The sequence below is a fragment of the Rhynchophorus ferrugineus genome, unplaced genomic scaffold (genome assembly GCF_030347505.1).
Source record: "Rhynchophorus ferrugineus isolate W39M unplaced genomic scaffold, kcgeb_rfMv2 rfM7, whole genome shotgun sequence".
Lineage (NCBI taxonomy): Eukaryota > Metazoa > Arthropoda > Insecta > Coleoptera > Curculionidae > Rhynchophorus > Rhynchophorus ferrugineus.
The window spans coordinates 26,429,254-26,448,836 of record NW_027472586.1 but is presented as its reverse complement, the minus strand read 5'-3'; the positions used below and the strand labels follow the sequence as shown (position 1 = coordinate 26,448,836).

Sequence of the window (19,583 nt, the reverse complement as noted above, 5' to 3'; positions counted from 1 at the left end):
AAATAGCAGACACTCTAAAGATATCAACTGAACATGTACATCATATCACTCAGGAATATTTGGGTATGAGCTCTGTGCAAAGTGGGTGCCGCGCGAGCTCACTTTTGACCGAAAACTACAACGAGTCGATGATTCGGACCACTGTTTGAAGATGATCAAGCATAATAAAACCGAGTTTTTGCGTCGATATATGACAATGGATGAATCATGGCGCCACTATTTCACTATGAAGCCCAATCGACAGCCATCCGAGTGGACTGCACATGATGAACCCGCTGCAAAGCGTGGGAAAACACAACAGTCGGCTGGCATGGTAATGGCGTCTCTATTTCGGGATACGCACTGAATAATCAGAACAGCGACTATTACATAGCGTTATTGGGCCGTTTAAGGGACGAAATCCCCGAATAACGGCCGCATTTGAAGAAAAAGAAAGTGCCGCTTCACCCAGACAATGCCCCCTGTTACAACTCAGTGAAAACGATGACAAAAACCCATGAATTGGGCTTCGAATTGCTTCCTCATCCCCCGTATTCTCCAGATATGGCCTCCAGCAACCACGACAGAAATTTTCCACCAGAAATTTTCGTCGAATGAAAAGTTGATCGACGAAACTGAGGCCTATTTTGAGCAAACTACAAATCGTACCACAAAAATGACATCGAAAAGTTGTAGGCTTGCTATAATCAGTATATCACCCTTGAAGGTAGTTAAGTTGAATAAAAAAGCTAATTTAGTTAAAAAAATGTGTTTTACTATGATAGGCCAGATACTTTTCAATTCACCTGTTAAATATTAAACAAAAAATTTATATTAATCTCTAAAAACTATTAAATCTCTAGTTTTTTGGATCAGAGAGATCGGGTGCCTTTGATACTATTATAATATGTCTTTGGGAATTTGTTTTTAGCGGTTCTAACTAGTAGGCCCACGTTACATCTCAAAAAAATTAAGTTTAGTCTATTCATTTACAAACAGAACACAGTTTGATAATATTTCAAGATTGTCAAATTGCAAATATTTGTATCAATTTGGACGGTTTCAACCTTAATTGAAACTATGGTTTGTGGACCAATTTACTAACTACTGCAAATCAATACTGCTTTATCATGAAGCAAGTTTTAATTAAACTTTGAATTGTGTAAATTATTAAGCACTCAAAAGCTATTTGTGCTTTCTCGATAAAACTGTATTAAATCGAATCTGTTACACAGAAAATCTATATTGACACAGTCTGATTTTCCACTATTCGCTAATTAAGAATCATATCAGGCTCTAACAAAAGGAAAGTCGTTTATTTTAAATTTTATTCCAAATAAAATTGCTTCTGCAAAATGCAAGATGCTTATAATATTATAAATGTTTATTAAATGAGTATATGAGTCGGCTTGGTGGCGCAGTGGTAAAGGCGATAGGACGGTCCTCCTAATGTTCGATGCGATAGCCGCGGGTTCGAATCCTGCTGGGGCATGAGCTCTAGGCAACAGTGTAAAATCCGATAAGGAATATGATCCCGGTCACGCTAGTAACCAGGCTGGGTAAGATCGGATGTCTTCTGGGAGCATATTTTTGTTTTGATGTCAAGGACCGTGGTTCGGAGTCCACGTTAAACTTTAGATCCAGTCCAGATAAACCCATAGTTGGTAAAAGGAGACTTTAATATATATATATATATATATATATATATATATATATATATATATATATATATATGAATATTACCTACCGCTTAATTAAATATACCTATATATGTAAATATATTATAGAATTACATAGTTATTTTTAAAGGATTTACATTTAAATAGCTAGTCTTGATCAAGCTTTGTTGTTGGTCAAACTGATGTGAACTACTAGGGGAGTAAATTTTATTACATTTGATGCTAAACATGAAAAACGCTTGAACTATTTTGTTGAAATTAATTTTATATTTTACTAAGATTAAATTGGGATCATAATTAACATTTCTTCTATAAGGACTGTTAAAGTAATAACGGTTACCATGACAACATAGCGTTTTATATGTTATAAATGTTTCATCTCAATAGGAGCTTTCGAATAAAAAGTATAATCAAATCTGTGTCTCTTAAAATGCATTTTTTAAACAAAAATATATGTTTTTTGGTATAAAGTTTTGTGGACACAAATATATGTTCGCTGAATTTATAACAATCAAGAATTTTTTTTGTTGCTTTGACGGGTGTCGCCCTTTCGCGACTATACAGCAGTACGGTTATGATCTAAGTGGGACGGGGAGAGACATCAAGTGTATATATAAAATAATAAATTAATAAATAGCCGGCTTGGTGGCGCAGTGGTAAAGGCTATAGGACGGTTCACCTACTGTTGCGATAGCCGCGGGTTCGAATCCTGCTGGTGCATGGTCGTAAATTTATGTTTGTGATTGTTTAATAAATTTGTGATTGTTCTAGGCAAGAGTGTAAAATCCGACAAGGAAAATGATCCCAGTCGTCACGTCAGTAACCAGGCTGAGTAAAACCGGATATCTTTTTGGATTTCTAAAGTTGGTCACTCGCCAGTCGATAGGCTTAATGCTGAGGACCGTGGTTTGGAGCCCACGTTAAACTTTATGTCCGGTCCAGATAAACCCATCGTTGGTAAAAGGAGACCTTAAAAGAATAAATAGTGTAACATATATACAATTTTAAAATAAACACAAATACAAGACTACAATAACCAGAGGAATAGAGGCTCCACCCAGACAGCACCCATACCGAAATAGTTATGGTATATATGATCAGTAACTGTAAACTCAGCATAGGCTAGATTCTACGGAGAAAATCAGTTCTCGTAGAAATCCGAGGAGTCTGTCGGTATTTTCTCCTGTTGAAGCATTTTTAAAATTTTGCAGCCCATGCTCAGTTCTAAACTGGTTGATCCACGAACAGTCGTCGAATATGTAGTAAACTGAAATAGGTTCACGGTGACAAAATTCACAGTGCGCAGGCGGGCTCGAAGTCATCAAGTGACTGTATGAGAAATGACAGTGGCCTAATCTCAGTCGATTCAAAGCTACGGCATGGTGACGAAAGGAAGGAACGCGAAGAGAGGAAAAAAATTCAGCTTTAACCTCAAACAGCCTGTTGTGGTTGGCCTCCTCTGTCCAAAAACATAGCAGCTTGGTATTTTTAAAACAAGATACGTATGGTATAAAATCGGTATGTACACAAACATCCGTGGTTTACCTACGTGAGGAGGTATCGACAGTAAACTTGTCCTGATCCCATTCAGATAGAGGATACGGATAATTGACAGTGAGTCGGTGACCAGGGGATAGGTGAACTTCTGTTCCAGGAAACAATCGAGAGCATTTCGGGAGTCGGACAGGATTAGCTATTCTTTGAAGGTTTGTGTTGAGATGTACGATAATGCTTTAAATATTGCGAAGAGTTCAGCGGTCAATACTGAACCCTGTTCAGGGATCTTGAAACGGAATGCCCGGTTGTCCATCGCAAATGCACTGCCAAGCCCGCTGCCACATTTGGTGCCATCGGTGTATGTGTGCTTGTGGCCAGATTAAGAGTGGAGAAGTTCACAGAACTTGGACCGAATAATGTATGGACAATGTTATTTTTTATAAAATTGATATAGTTTATATAAATTGTTCTAACTATTCGTCTATGAGCAATATCCAAATATAATTCTAATAAAAACTTCTAATAATCTGCCGAACTTATACATTATTTAGTATGCAACTAAGGTTTGTTCAAAATAACAGTATATGTTAAAATGTGTGAAGCACCATTTGTTAACTAAATACTGTAGGGTATTAGAACGATATTCTCGTATTGTATTGTTGCAGCGTTAAGCATAAGCTAACTGATACTTCAGAATTTATTTTTTATAATAATAACTAATTATACTTTAATATTTTAAATTTATTTTATTAATTTATGACATACAAACCGCTGTCTGACCTATAGAAATATTTTAATAAATTTAAAATAAGTTATTGAATATCGTGTATCTCCTAACTCTCTAATGAATAAATTTTAATATTATTTATTTTATGTTATAGAACTTATTACACTATTTCATAATTATTATATTTTGTCTATAAAAGACTAAGGAAATGTATAATAGTTACTTAAGTTAATGTTCCTTATTCAATTTCATGAAATATATGTTGTCAGTAAAATACTTTATAACGAAATGTTTATTAAGACTAGTATCTATAAAAGGGTAAGAATACGCATCGGTATTGCAAGGAGTAGGGCCCTTCAGATGGTCGCTTTCTTTCCTGGATGCCCCTGGTGAAACTGGTACCTGAAAATTGTGGTACCAATTGCTTCTTCTGGAATAGCGGCTATATTGTTAGAAGGATGCCGAAAGGCTCATTCAGCGTTAAAATTGCCATTAACTCTTCAAACTACTGAACAACCGACATGTAATTTTGCAAAACACTCTGCAATGGCAAAAATGTTAGTAACCTCAAGAAGCATCATCTGCCAATTACCAATATCAAATTATTAAGTGTACAAGAAATTTTGGCGGCCAAAAATTAAGATGTGGACGATCTAAATATTATAATTTGGACTCGTGGGATGCACCTGGTTTACCACCGCACAATTTACAACTGAAGGCAACTCGATAGTCATCATGCTTGGAAATCTATACCAACCAAAACTATACAATGGAACGTTCTTGGTTATAAGAAAACGTTATATGATGAGTATTGTGATGGACGTGCCCTTTGAGTTTAAACAAATTCAGTTCCTGATTCGAGCTGCGTTCGCAGTGACGATTAAAAAATCACAAGGCCAATCCTTGACTGTTTGTGGTCTTAACTTGTTCTTTGTTCTTGCCCCTGATAACAAAATGTCGTATATCACAAGGTGCTTCATTGAATAGAATTAAACCAATTGATATAGTTGATTTTTGTACTTTTACATTTCTTGTGTTATTATCTTAATAAAGTACTGAACTTAATATATATTTTATGTTCACTGTATTACTCCCATAAAATCATAAATTTAGTTCAGCTAATAAGTAACACGACGTTCATTGACTGTTAGACGTTACGAAGTTCGACGGATCAGCTAGTAAATAAACAAAATGTGCGTTAACTGATAACGAATGATAACAATGTATTAACAAATGAAAAGCAAAAACAAGAGCAAATTGGTATTTATGTAGTTTCAATAATATTTTTCAACAATAATATCAACGACCAAATATTTTCAGAGAAATTTCTAGATCATGTTTAAAAACGTTCTCGGAAATTAAAATGGTCTTAGTTGTGCAAATAACGTAGTAAATTTGTCAAAGATATTTCAAATCTAGTTTCGTACCACTTTTTCCAGGATACGTGCCGGATACAAAAAAACTTTCCCAAAGAAAATCCGCTATCTTTACACAAATTAAACTAATATTTACCATGCGAACGTGTAACGCCGCCTGTTGATCGCAATCAATGTCATGGTCGATACGCCGGACCGTTCTGGTTTACATACCAACCCAGCAATCTTCGTGAAACCGGAGCCACGCGTATCAACTCAACCAAAATACAAAAGTACCAGCCGAATAATCGAACCGCCGCGGAAGAAAAAAACCCAACGCGAAATTATCTAAATCGATCTAACTCGATGAAAGTAAAACCGTCACGTCACGGCAGTGCTTTCACCTTAATCCGAACCTTTAATGGGTTTATTCGTTTTTTTTTTGACAACTCGCCGATGAAATCGAAAGTGTCTGGAACATCATCTAGTGCTGGACTCACAAGCCCCGTTTACTTTAGAAAAGACACTTTCCTTTTTCATAATGGACACCGAATTTCTCTCGATCAGTAGTTTCGCAATCTGATGTAATGATCTCGATTCTTGAAGAATCCCATGTACCGTTATGTAAAACTAATTATTTCTTTTAAATTAAACATAATATAAAAAAATAAAAATAATTTATTTTACTCTCGCTTATAAACTATATACATTTACAAATTAAATAATTTAAACATAATTGAAATAAATAATTTAAATAATTTGTAGTCGTTTTATCGTTGTTTCTTTGGGTCGTACGCTTGGTAAGCTAACCTGGCAGCTTCTTCTTGCTCGTAGGACCTCTTCCATCCTGAGTTATGTCCGGATGAAACAACCTCCACATGGCCGGCGTCGTGTTGTCCCGAGTTACCGGACAACAGTTTCTTGATGCCGATGATACCGGCCAGGACAAGGGCTAGTTTTGAAACTATCAGAGCTTTACCGGCGAGCAGTGCTAAAGCGCCGAGGGCTAGAGGAACGAGGGTACCTCCGAGGATCAAAGGAAGAAGGAGCATGGAACTGCCCTTCTTGTTCTTCTTGCCACGGGCTTCGTCAGAGAGGCTGCGGGCGATATCAGCTGATGATGGAAGTTTGATCTGTCCGACAGAAAATCGTATTTAATGAAATATCTCAGCTAAATGCGTGAATTACTATTAATTACCTGTAAAGAGTGTGACTCCAAGAAAGATCCGACTTTGTTGAAAATAAGTCCGCTCAAGGCTTCGTCTTTCTCGTTCAGAGACCTGGGAAGGGTGGCTTCGATCTCCGCCTCAGTTTTAGGTTGTTCGTTGGTTTGTTGGGCGTTAGGATCCTTGACGAATGTCACTCCCTCAACTAATTCCACGTTGTAGCTACGGGCGGCGCGATCCAAAGCACCGACGAGCTTCAGTTTGAGACAAGGGAACAATTCCTGACCGGCACATTGTTGATACACTTTGTACATGTACCTGAGGTCGCCCATGTACGAATATGAGTCGTCTGCGCGCGGAGTTTCGTCCACGTTGATGGCATTTTGATCGGTGGAGCCGGTGGACCGGGCCAAAGCGCCGGCGAAGAGGAGACCGATGATCGCGAACTTGAACAACATTTTTTGGACAGTTTCTGACGATTGACTGATATGGATTCACTTGCATTGGATGGTTTTATACCGGCTCGACGCGAGGGATATGCGGCATGTCCCCCCCGGACTAGTAGCGATAGTTTGGGCGTACGCTATCGCTACGATTTTAGACCAGGCGAATTGAAAGTGAATCACGTTAAACCGCAAATGTTTCCGATTTTTTTTTCGGTCCCTTTTGCTTGCCGCATTTTATAGTTATTAACTTAATAGTTTTTATATGTTTTTAGTTATATTTATATATAATGGCTGTTTAGTCTTGAATATTGGTGAAAATATATGTGTAACTGAATAAAAAATATGTCCATATATCAATTCTTTATTTTTTAAATAATTAAAATTTGATTTCGAAATATGCTTCCAACCTGAAATTTTAAATGTATTTCCATTAACATAAAATTATTAAAATTTTCAAAATATGAATATTTAATTAATTTTAGTTAGGAAAAGAAGATGGTACACGTATTAAAACTAGTTATCTAGTCGAGTCTAGATCTAAGATTTCAGATCCAAATTTAATTAGGCTTGGATGGATGTACATTTATTTATTATCGTAAATAAATAAATAAACGTATATGTGTAGATAAAAGTTATCATAAAGTGATGCAATCCCACAGGTAAAATGAGATTTTAATTCCAAGGACTAAAGATCAATCCCTCAATAAATGGACTGAAAACTGACACTGGTTCCTCTCAATCAGAAATGGTGAAATCAGAATAGGTGCAGTGACCTTTCAGCAGTCTATTTATTTTTTTTGTATATATCTCTTTTCTAAAGCGATAGTAGAGGAAAAGAAAACCTTCTTAATTGGTCAAAGTCAGTTTTCCTTTTTCAGCAGGTCCCAGTGAACCTGCAGCAAGCTGTCTATCTTACGATCTACAAATGTGGAAAGATCTTTATAATAATGAAATAATGAAATTATTCCCAGCCAAGTCATGTTTTGGTATGGCTATTAAGTAAGATTATAAGGTATGTGGTCGCTTTCGCGATGGTGGTTTGAGTGTCCTTGGTGGTTACTCCTTGTAGGTGGAATTAGAAAGAATAGGTTTATCATGAACTGATCGAATGTTGCCTAAGTATTAAAACGATTCTCTACCACCAACCAATAATGCTACTTAAGCCGAATTGATGAATAAGAAATGAGATGTTTTTCTATTGTCACGACTTATTTTAATGAATCGGCAGAAATTAAAGCAGAATTTTAAAAATTCTACAATAATGAAATTATGGCTTTAACTAGCGTTGGTAACTATCAACAGAAAATAGTCGAAACTGTCGAAAGCCACAAAACAGTCGAAACAGTCGATAGTCAAAAAACTAGCCACCGAAAATAGTACACACAGTTCGACTGTTTTGTTCAATTTGTCTTAGATGAAGATATACCCTTTCCTGTCTAAATTGCGATTGCAAAGGACGGAAATAATTACTTGGAGCAGTTAATTTTATATGTGCTTAGATTTTCCGACGGTAGAATATGCGAGACGGAGATGTACACATTCTTACACGTACTAACTTTAAAAAAGATAAGGAACAGAATAATTGAGTGTGGATCTGTAAAAAGGAATGGATTTTTTTATGGAATGTAATACTACCTCACAAATATTTATCGTATTTTAATATGTTAATTGCTATTTTAAAATATTTTACTATAATAAATATAGACAGTACAATAGAACTTAAACAAAATCTAAAAACTAAAGATGTACAATAACCATAAATACTAAATAAAAATTAAGCATATATCTAATCATAGAAAAAAAAAACTAATTCATAACATAACTAAAAATGATCGTACAATAACTACTAGAGGTTTTTTAAATAGAGTAAATGCTTTATTTATTATTGAGCGGAAATATATTTTAACAAAAATCTAAAGAATAATCGAAATATTACATATTATTGCCATAAAAACACTCAAAATATTTTACTACTTATCATTCTCAATTTTAATCTTTTTAACCTATTACATTAACAGTCTTGAAAAATATCCTTCCAAAATGCTGATACATTAATATAAAATATATTGTTATTTACAAGAAAACTACCAAAAAATCATAAAACTATATATATTACATATAAATCTATGTAGACAGTATTGAGTACATTTTTGTCAAGGTTGCGGCTAGGGCGATAGAGCCAGAACGTTAAAAATCAGTCGAATTAAACTAGTAGAACCAAAAATAGTAACTAAAAGTACACGATTGAAACCGTCGATAGTAAATAGAAACAAAATCAGTCGTACCGAAAATGGCGACTGAAAACAGTTGACTGAAACGGTCACTGGTAAAAAGTAGTAAAATCAGTCGAACCAAAAATAGCGACTTAAACAGTCGATAGTAAAAAGTAGTCAATTACTAAACGGTCGATAGTCGATTTCAGTCGATAGTTCCCAACACTGAAAATGGCGACTGAAATCAGTTGACTGAAACAGTCACTGGTAAAAAGTAGTAAAATCAGTCGAACCAAAAATAGCGACTTAAACAATCGATAGTAAAAAGTAGTCAATTACTAAACGGTCGATAGTCGATTTCAGTCAATAGTTCCCAACACTGAAAATGGCGACTGAAAACAGTTGACTGAAACAGTCACTGTTAAAAGTAGTAAAATCAGTCGAACCAAAAATAGCGACTTAAACAGTCGATAGTAAAAAGTAGTCAATTACTAAACGGTCGATAGTCCATTTTATAGTTCCCAACACTGAAAATGGCGACTGAAAACAGTTGACTGAAACAGTCCCTGGTAAGAAGTAGTAAAATCAGTCGAACCAAAAATAGCGACTTAAACAGTCGATAGTAAAAAGTAGTCAATTACTAAACGGTCGATAGTCGATTTCAGTCTATAGTTCCCAACACTGAAAATGGCGACTGAAAACAGTTGACTGAAACAGTCACTGGTAAAAAGTAGTAAAATCAGTCGAACCAAAAATAGCGACTTAAACAGTCGATAGTAAAAAGTAGTCAATTACTAAACAGTCGATAGTCGATTTCAGTCGATAGTACCCAACACTAGTTTTAACCTAATGGAGATCAAAGATCATCGACCAAACTGCCAACCATATCACTTTATAGTGTTGAAAATGTATATAAACAAATTCTCTTTGAACAACATGAAAAAATCCAAAGTAACTTTCCCAAAAAATTATTTTATTATGTACGACATTAATATTTCGTTTTATGTAACTACAAAATATATTAAAAAACCTAAAATATAGAGAGTTAAAATTGAATAACACTTTATTTTGTTTGTGGATGGAAGCCACAAACAAACGAATGACTCACTCCTGTGAAATTTCACTTTTTCTCAGCGTCCGGTTGTCCGTCCATATTCCGCGCCAACTTGACGGGACTAACGAGTTTCTTTCGTTTTCTTAACGATTAATTTCGTCGACCGCCAGAAGGCGTCCCTGCTTAACGATTAAGTATGCGTTTCGCGCGATATGGAATCAGATCGAAACAGTGGACCTGTATCCTGAACGAATTATTTTGCACGCACATCTCAAACAGTTTTTTCATTCTAATAGGAGAAATTTCTTGTGGCGACGGCTACTTAGCGACATGGATTGGTTTTAAAACGGACCTCCATGTGTGCGGTATGCCGCATTACCGTGGTTCGAATGACTTTATTGGTTATAAAATATACAAAGCAAACTGGCAATTAGCCTAGATAAGAAGCTTTAGTTTTGATGAGGAATTCTAATATGTGCTTTCGTACTTCTTACTTTGAGTTATTTTATTATTTAATTAATATATTGTTACTAGTCGCTTCCGTCTAACCTACAGTTTGTCTTTATGATAACTTTAATCTAGGTTTAACCTTTAACTAGAAAGACCCATCGGCCCTATCTCAGTCTCTGGTGAAATAATGTTTATACATGTCACTGCTGATTTTTTTATATATTTACTTCACTACACAACACTATACAAGATCAGATGGTTTGATTCTTTTCAGTCAGTGTCCTGTTCTAGTGGTACCCAATAGTTGTAATATTTAAATATTCGTGTGAAAATAGAGTCTTTCCTCATGCCCCCTTGTAATGCTCTTGATTTCTTGACTGACTGTTGGTATATGAAGGTCTCGATGTAGATAATCAGTCCTATAGTATTTGGGTGCACTCACAATATCTCTCAGGACTTTGTTCTGAAAGATTTGTTTTTTATTTATGAACTCCGTATGTCCAAATAGGTTTCAATATTTGCTTATATAATAGCAATTTGTTATGTATTGGTAATTGTGATTTTCTTCCGATTAGCGAATACATTTTCCTATATTTCAATTCCAGTTCTTTATTTTTATTCTTTATATGTTCCTTCCTGCAAAGTTTTGCATCGAGATTCAATAGACCTCCATGTGTGCGGTATGCCGCATTACTGTGATTCGAACGACTTTATTGGTTATAAAATATACAAAGCAAACTGGCAATTAGCCTAGATAAGAAGCTTTAATTTTGATGAGGAATTCTAATATGTGCTTTCATACTTCTTACTTGGAGTTTTTTTATTATTTAATTAATATATTGTTATTAGTCGCTTCCGTCTAACCTACAGTTTGTCTTTATGATAACTTAAATCTAGGTATATAACTAGGAGGACCCATCGGCCCTATCTCAGTCTCTGGTGAAATAATGTTTATGCATGTCACTGCTCAATTTTTTTAATATATGCATCTCACTGCACAACACTACAGAAGATCAGATGGTTTGATTCTTTTGAGTCTGTGTCCTGTTCTGGTGGTATCCAATAGTTGTAATATTTCAATATTGGTGCAAGAATGGAGTCTTTCCTCATACCCATTTGCAATTCTCTTGACTTCTTGACTGACTGGGGGTATCTGAAGGTCTCGACGTAAATAATCAGTCCTGTAGTATTTGGGTGCACCCACAATACCTCTCAGGACTTTGTTCTGAAAAATTTGTAGTTTATTTATGTTGCTCTTTGCAGAACATCCCCATAATTGAACTCCATATGTCCAAATAGGTTTCAATATTTGCTTATATAATAGCAATGTATTAAGTATTGATAATTGTGATTTTCTTCCGATTAGCCAGTACATTTTCCTATATTTCAATTCCAGTTCTTTTCTTTATTCTTTATATGTTCCTTCCAGCAAAGTTTTGCATCGAGATTCATTCCGAGATATTTAGCGTTGTTGCTATATGGAATGATAGTATAATTTTATGTTATGGGTGCTCGTACGGTCTGTTTATATGTTAAATGCAGATGTACAGATTTACTTTCATTAATTCTTATTTTCCAAGCTTTTGTCCAATTATTTATATTGTCACTTGCCTGTTCTAATTTTCGTGAGGCTTTACTTGGAGTGATGTTGACATAAATCTTACTCTAACTAGTTTTATATGTATCTAATTGCATATGAAACTCTACGGATGTTAAGTTAGCTTAAAACATTTTATAGACCTATATATAGCTTTCCCAAATATAAATTCCTTCCATTTTTTTATGCTGCTCAGTCTTTTTGCTCTGGCCGGAAATGTTCCTACCTTCTGAAGTATTTTTCGGTTACATTCATCTCAGGTAAGCTTAGGTTATCTTCTGCGTTCTTGTTTCCCACGTTTTCTTTACCTATCTTGTGTTCTCCAAGCGTTGCAGGTAATTGTATGATGTGATATGTCTCATTTAGTATTGCATTCTTTCCTTATTTCTTTCTTCATAACTCATTTTGTCCCCCTTTATTACACCGCGGATTCTTCTAAGGTATTATTATTTCTAAGGTACTGCTTATATCTTACTTTTATCTCTTTTTAACAATACCCCCGTTTCCCAACCGAAAGTTATGGCTGGCCTGTAAACTGCTTTGTATAGTTCCATTTTATTTTTACTTAATATTTCTTTTCTGTTTATAAATTTGCTATTTATAGAAATGTAAAAATTTTTAAATCCAATCCAAATTTGGCATTCATTTTCAACCCTTGTGCTCCATGGCTTTCGCTTCTATACCCATATGCTTAAAGCTATTAACTTGTTCATTTTCACACCCTCAAATTTTATATTTACTACTTCTGGCTCTCTCATCGCTATAACATTTGTTTTGTTTATATTCATTATTGTTCTATTCTCTTAATATAATATTTCACCTGTTTAGGTGAACTTGCTGTCACTTGCTGAAGCTTTTCTCGCTTATTAGTTCTTATTATTATATCTTCCGCCAAAGCTCCTATCAATATTTTAATTTTTTTCCATATTTTTATACCTGATCCGTCTTAATATTTTATCTATTTCACATTTCTTTATACTCTATACTACCGATATCCCAACAACAAAAGGATCAGTATTTGGAACATCCGCCGACGACACAGTTATAATGGCAAACGGTGTTTCTCTGTCTAAGGCTGTAGAAAAAGTACAAGTAGCGGTCAACAAGACCTACAAATAGACTAGAGACTGGAGAATACAGCTTACTAGCTCCAAATCTGTCCATGTTAATTTTGTGTTGCGGCGAAATAACACAAACATCATTTGGCGTGTGCCCGATTCCTCAAATTCAGCTAAATACCTCGGAATATATCTCGATAGTAGGTTAAACTGGAAACATTATGTTAAACAAAAAGCAGGGCAGATAAATTCAAAGTCAAGTAACTGTAGTACTTAGTCGGAGGATACTCTCAACTTGATCTAAAATCAAAGAGATTGGTTTATCAGTCAATCCTATGGAGTGCAGATAAGGGGTTGCACTAAAACATAAAACCAACTAGTAATACAACGCACCCAAAACAAAATTCTACGATTAATTACCAATGCTTATCGTTACCTAGCCAATAAAGAGCTGCATGATGACATCGAAATCAAATGAATGAATGAATCATGAAGTGATTTCGCCTTAAAACATGAAATAAGTTTGCTAAATGACAGCAACGTGGAAGCAATACAGCTACTGGATAACACCCTAGAAATCAGAAGATTGATCGGAAAAAACCACAGGAACTTATTTGGTGTATATGTGTATTCTTAACTTTAGCTTAAGTAGATTAGTTTTATTTTAATTTGGGAAATACATACTAATATATTAATCCGTACTCGCCCTGCTTGAGTAGTAATGCAACTACAACATAACAGTAGTAATAAATGAATTTGTAAATTAAGATTTTACTAAGCATATCTTTAAAAAATAAAATCCAATTCCTATATTTTTACTGATATATTCAATATATTGATTTTCAATATATTTTTAGATATGAAAATACTATTTTCTCACTATTGTCCGTTGAATTTCTGTTCTATAATGTGTAGTATGTTACTGATTTGCAGTGGAAATCAATTGTTTCAAATAAGCCATAAGGGTGTCTGACGTGACCTGTCAATTGTGGAATATGGCGGAGTTCCAAATTTTATTAATTTTCTGGATGTTTTTTTTTGTGAATTTTTCCTATATTTTAATAGTTATTCGGGACGGAGCTGTTCCCAAAATAAAAATGGTGTAACTATGTGACTTTGCTTTATGTATTTAGATTACAGAGAATTGGTTTAAGTATTAGCTAATTGGAGATAACTTTATTTTTATTGTTATTTTATTTCATTCCTTCATACTCCATAGGAATAATCATGTGTCACGTGTTTCACATACAATTGTATAATAACTGGTTATCAGTTTAGAATACGAACTGATTTAAAAAAAAATTTCTATCAATATGTATAATTTTTTATTTGATCTTATATTCGTTCTGATGTAATACCATAAAATTTAAATTTAATTCCAAAATATACGATATCGAGCCATTTCACGATTTTTCTCTTCAAAGACTAGGGCGAATTTTAATTGAAATTTTGAAGTACGTCGAGCATTATTGGCATTTTGGGCGATTATCCATCATTTATTCCTTTCTGAAGCTTGTTCCCGTAAAATAATCCCCAATTTTAGTCTTTATATATTACATTTATGTATATTAGGTATAATATTTTCTGCAGCTTGTTTAAAAAAAATTAGAATATGAAGAATTAAAAGCTACTTTATTAATATGCGATTATTTTAATTAATATTAGGATAGGGAGTTAATTAAGAATTTATAGTTAATTGTAGGAGTATACATCACGAAAATATATTGATGTTAATCTAAAGTCTTATTAAGTTATAGCCAGATCCTCATGGAGGTCTTATCGGTCATTGGTTTTAGAGGACATAATATAAAAGTTTTTTTGGAAGAACTTTTATATAACTTGGGTACCTAGTCACTATGACTGGATAATATCTAGTATTAAAAACCTCTTTCTATATGTAACATTTTAAATTATAATATAGATATAATAATATATAAGTTGAATCATATACTGTCTACTTTAGCGTTGGGAACTATTGACTAAAAGCAGTCGAAACACTCGATAGTCGCAAATCAGTCGAAACAGTCAAAAACTTAGCGACTGAAAATAGTAATTACAGTCGTAGTAATAGTAGTAGTAGTAATTACAATTAGAGTCGTTGTAAACAATTATTATTATTTTCAGTCAAATGCACGGTTCGACTGTTTTTATTTCAGTTCGTGATGACAGAGGAAGATGTACAAACACTTTCCTGTATAAAATGCGAGAGACGAATGGACGGAGATAACTGCTTGGGACAATTTCATGACGGAGTTACGTTTAAATGGAGATGTATAAATTTCTTCACGAACTAACTTTAAAAAAGAAAAGGAAAAAAAAATACTGAATAATATTTCAATAATAATACATAACATGCAATTTATAATTTAATTTTAAACGAAGTAGAATTACTTTTATATTTGAATGTTCTATTAATCTGTAAGAAGGAAGAGAATTTTTCTCTGGAATTGAATAATACACCGCAAATGTTTTTTTGTATTTTAGTGTGTTAATTGCTATTTTTAAATAATATACTATAATAAATATAGAAAATATAATAGAAATTAAACAAAACTTAAAAACCAAAGATTTACAATAACCATAATACTATAACAATTAAATATATACCCAAACATTGATAAAAGAACTAATCCATGATATAATAAAAAATGATCGGAATGAAATGATAGAAATGCTTTACTTATTATTGAACGCAAATATTTTTTAACAAAAATCGAGGAAGCAATCGAAATTATTCCTATTATTACCATAAAAACAGTCAAAATATTTTAATATTTATTATTCCCAATTTTAATCTTTTTACCCTATTACATTAACAAACTAGAAAAATATTGTATCAAAATGCTATAATATTAATACGCAATATTTTGCAATTTACAAGCAAGCTACACAGAAAATATAAAACTACGTATATTACATATAAATCTATGCAAGCATAATTTGGGAACGATAAAAATCAGTCGAATGTAACTAGTAGAATAAAAAATAGTAACTTAAAGTAAACGACTGAAACAGTCGATAGCAAATAGTAACAATATTACTCGAACAGAAAATAGCGACTGAAAAGAGTCGAGTGAAACAGTCACTGATAAAATGCAGTATAATCAGTCGAACCAAAAATAGCGACTGAAACAATCGATAGTAAAAAGTAGACAATTAATAAACAGTCGATAGTCAATTTCAGTCGATAGTTCCCAACACTAGTCTATTTAGCCAACAGTCGAATCATACGGAGATCAATTTTGACGAATTCTGAAAATTATAGATTGATTAGCATGTGGCAACGCAAAACTTGGAAAAACTATGAATTTGTATTTTGCTATAAATATAGATAGCTATAAATAAAATAAATATCGAGTAATACTAAAATGATAGTATACAGAGCAATTTACAGAGTAACTCTAACTTTCGGTCGCTAGACTTAGTTATTGTCAAAGAGAGATAAAATTAAAATACAAGTAGTAGAAATGACATACCTGTGACAGCGGCGTGTTACCCAGTTGTCAACAACAATGGACAAGATGAGAAGCATTAGTGGAAGCTTATATAGAAAGGAGTTCACTCAGTTTATGGGGACACTTACAGGGTATGGAGGACGTAAAATAGGTAAAGAGAATATGGGAAACAACACATACCCAAAATGCTTCAGAACAGAGGAAAAACCTGAGCGAAATGATCGACAGAGAGAAAAACAATGTAATGAATTTATTCATTGAGAAAGATAGACTAAACAATCAACGTAATACTACGTGTATTCAAAGAATAATCAATCAAATCAATAATAATCAAAGGGCTAAAATAATGTTTGCCGGTTTATAACCTGTAGTAATTGTAACTAATATTTTGAATAATTTAGCGTACATCTGGCAACTGGACTGTAATAGTAATAAGAGGTTTTAACCTATAAGTTTACTATGAATTATTGTGGCTGTATAATTAACTGTAGTTTTTAAATATACTATAATGTTAAGATAATTTTTATTTGATAACATTTTTGTTCAATTATTTTATTTAGATTAGAATTTTCTTGTATTTCAAATTCAAACTGAACTAATAGTTAGAGTTGATGCAGCAACATTGCAATTTTTCGGCGTCACAAATATCCATGACGCATTACTAAAAATACTTCGAATAGAATATACATCATTAAGTGGCGTTTTAATTATATAACTAATTGTAATATATTGTAAAATTTTGTTACAGATCCTATAAAGCTCAGGAGACTTATAGGTCTCAAACTATATAAACCAATAAATGAATAAATTTTTAGTACAAAAATTGAAAGTTGTGCCCCCAAACTCTTATTATTTTTGAATTACTTTATTTTTATATATATATTTTAAAGTCTCCTTTTACCAACTATGAGTTTATCTGGACTGGGCCTAAAGTTTAACCTGGGCTGCGAACCACGGTTCTCAGCATTAAGCCTCTACCGACTGGCGAGTGAAATCATCCCAAAAGACATCCGGTCTTACCCAGCCTGGTTACTGGCGTGACTGGGATCATATGCCTTGTCGGATTTTACACTCTAGCCTAGGACAATCACAAATATTAAACAATCACAAACATTAATTTACGACCATGCCCCAGCAGGATTCGAACCCGCGGCTATCGCAACAGTAGGAGGACCTTCCCATCGCCTTTCGTTTACTTCCATTCGTTATATTCGTTTACTAAAGATATTCCTTTGATCAATTAATTATTAGGGAACAGTCGTTGATTAAAAAATTGTTTATTAATTCGTAAATAATTTCATGTTCATAAGTATTTTAAACTTATTTAAAGCTTTTCATTCGTTTCAACAATTTTTACGAACTAGAAGTTGCTGGATATTTCAACTGGCTAGAATTATTAGTAACTTGATACAACTTATATTATAATACATTTAATTTATCACACTATATTCTTATACTAAAATATGTTTTTTGGTATATTTTAAAATCTCCTTTTTACCAACGACGGTTCATCTGGACTGCACCAACAGGTTAACGTGGGCTCCGAACCACGGTCATCGGCATTAAGCCTACCGACTGGAGAGTGACCAACTGAAATCATCCCAAAATACATCCGGTCTTACCCAGCCTGGTTACTGGTGTCACAGGGATAATTTTCCTTGTCGGATTTTACACTCTTGCCTAGAACAATCACAAATTTTAAACAATCACAAACATACATTTACGACCATGACCCAGCAGGATTCGAACCCGCGGCTATCGCAAGAGTAGGAGGACCTTCCCATCGCCTTTCGTTTACTTCCATTCGTTATATTCGTTTACTAAAGATATTCCTTTGATCAATTAATTATTAGGGAACAGTCATTGATTAAAAAATTGTTTATTAATTAGTAAATAATTTCATGTTTATAAGTATTTTAAACATATTTAAAGCTTTTCATTCGTTTCAACAATTTTTACGAACTAGAACTTGCTGGGTATTTCAACTGGCTAGAATTATTAGTAACTTAATACAACTTATATTATAATACATTTAATTTATCATACTATATTCTTATACTAAAATATGTTTTTTGATATATTTTAAAATCTCCTTTTTACCAACGACGGTTCATCTGGACTGCACCAACAGGTCAAAAGTGGGCTCCGAACCACGGTCATCGGCATTAAGCCTACCGACTGGAGAGTGACCAACTGAAATCATCCCAAAATACATCCGGTCTTACCCAGCCTGGTTACTGGTGTCACTGGGATAATTTTCCTTGTCGGATTTTACACTCTTGCCTAGGACAATCACAAATTTTAAACAATCACAAACATAAATATACGATCATAACCCAGCAGGATCCGAACCCGCGGCTATCGCAACAGTAGGAGGACCGTCCCTTCGCCTTTCGTTTACTTCCATTCGTTATATTCGTTTACTAAAGATATTCCTTTGATCAATTAATTATTAGGGAACAGTCATTGATTAAAATTGTTTTTATTAATTAGTAAATAATTTCATGTTTATAAGTATTTTAAATATATTTAAAGCTTTTCATTCGTTTCAACAAGTTTTACGAACTAGAACTTGCTGGGTATTTCGACTGGCTAGAATTATTAGTAACTTGATACAACTTATATTATACATTTACGACCATGACCCAGCAGGATTCGAACCCGCGGCTATCGCAAGAGTAGGAGGACTTTCCCATCTCCTTTCATTTACTTCCATTCGTTATATTCGTTTACTAAAGATATTCCTTTGATCAATTAATTATTAGGGAACAGTCATTGATTAAAATTGTTTTTATTAATTAGTAAATAATTTCATGTTTATAAGTATTTTAAACTTATTTAAAGCTTTTCATTCGTTTCAACAATTTTTACGAACTAGAACTTGCTGGGTATTTCAACTGGCTAGAA

The 19,583-nt window shown here is 33.6% G+C and overlaps 1 protein-coding gene across 1 annotated transcript; it reads right to left on the bottom strand.

Moving 5' to 3' along the window:
• Positions 1 to 5,897: 5,897 nt before the first annotated feature.
• Positions 5,898 to 6,899, bottom strand: LOC143199503 (uncharacterized). The gene is made up of 2 exons (XM_076409336.1): positions 6,436 to 6,899; positions 5,898 to 6,370 (listed from the first exon to the last, which is right to left on the bottom strand). Exons 1-2 carry the CDS (start codon positions 6,859 to 6,861, stop codon positions 6,008 to 6,010), a joined length of 789 nt encoding a protein of 262 aa, XP_076265451.1. The 5' UTR covers positions 6,862 to 6,899; the 3' UTR covers positions 5,898 to 6,007.
• Positions 6,900 to 19,583: the final 12,684 nt, after the last annotated feature.

What these genes read in the sequence shown, in the direction of transcription:
- LOC143199503 (XM_076409336.1), bottom strand. Translation starts at nt 6,861, where the DNA reads ATGTTGTTCAAGTTCGCGATCATCGGTCTCCTCTTCGCCGGCGCTTTG. An exon ending in TGGAGTCACACTCTTTACAG is followed by an intron (nt 6,371 to 6,435) that starts GTAATTAATAGT and finishes TCTGTCGGACAG; the next exon opens with ATCAAACTTCCATCATCAGC.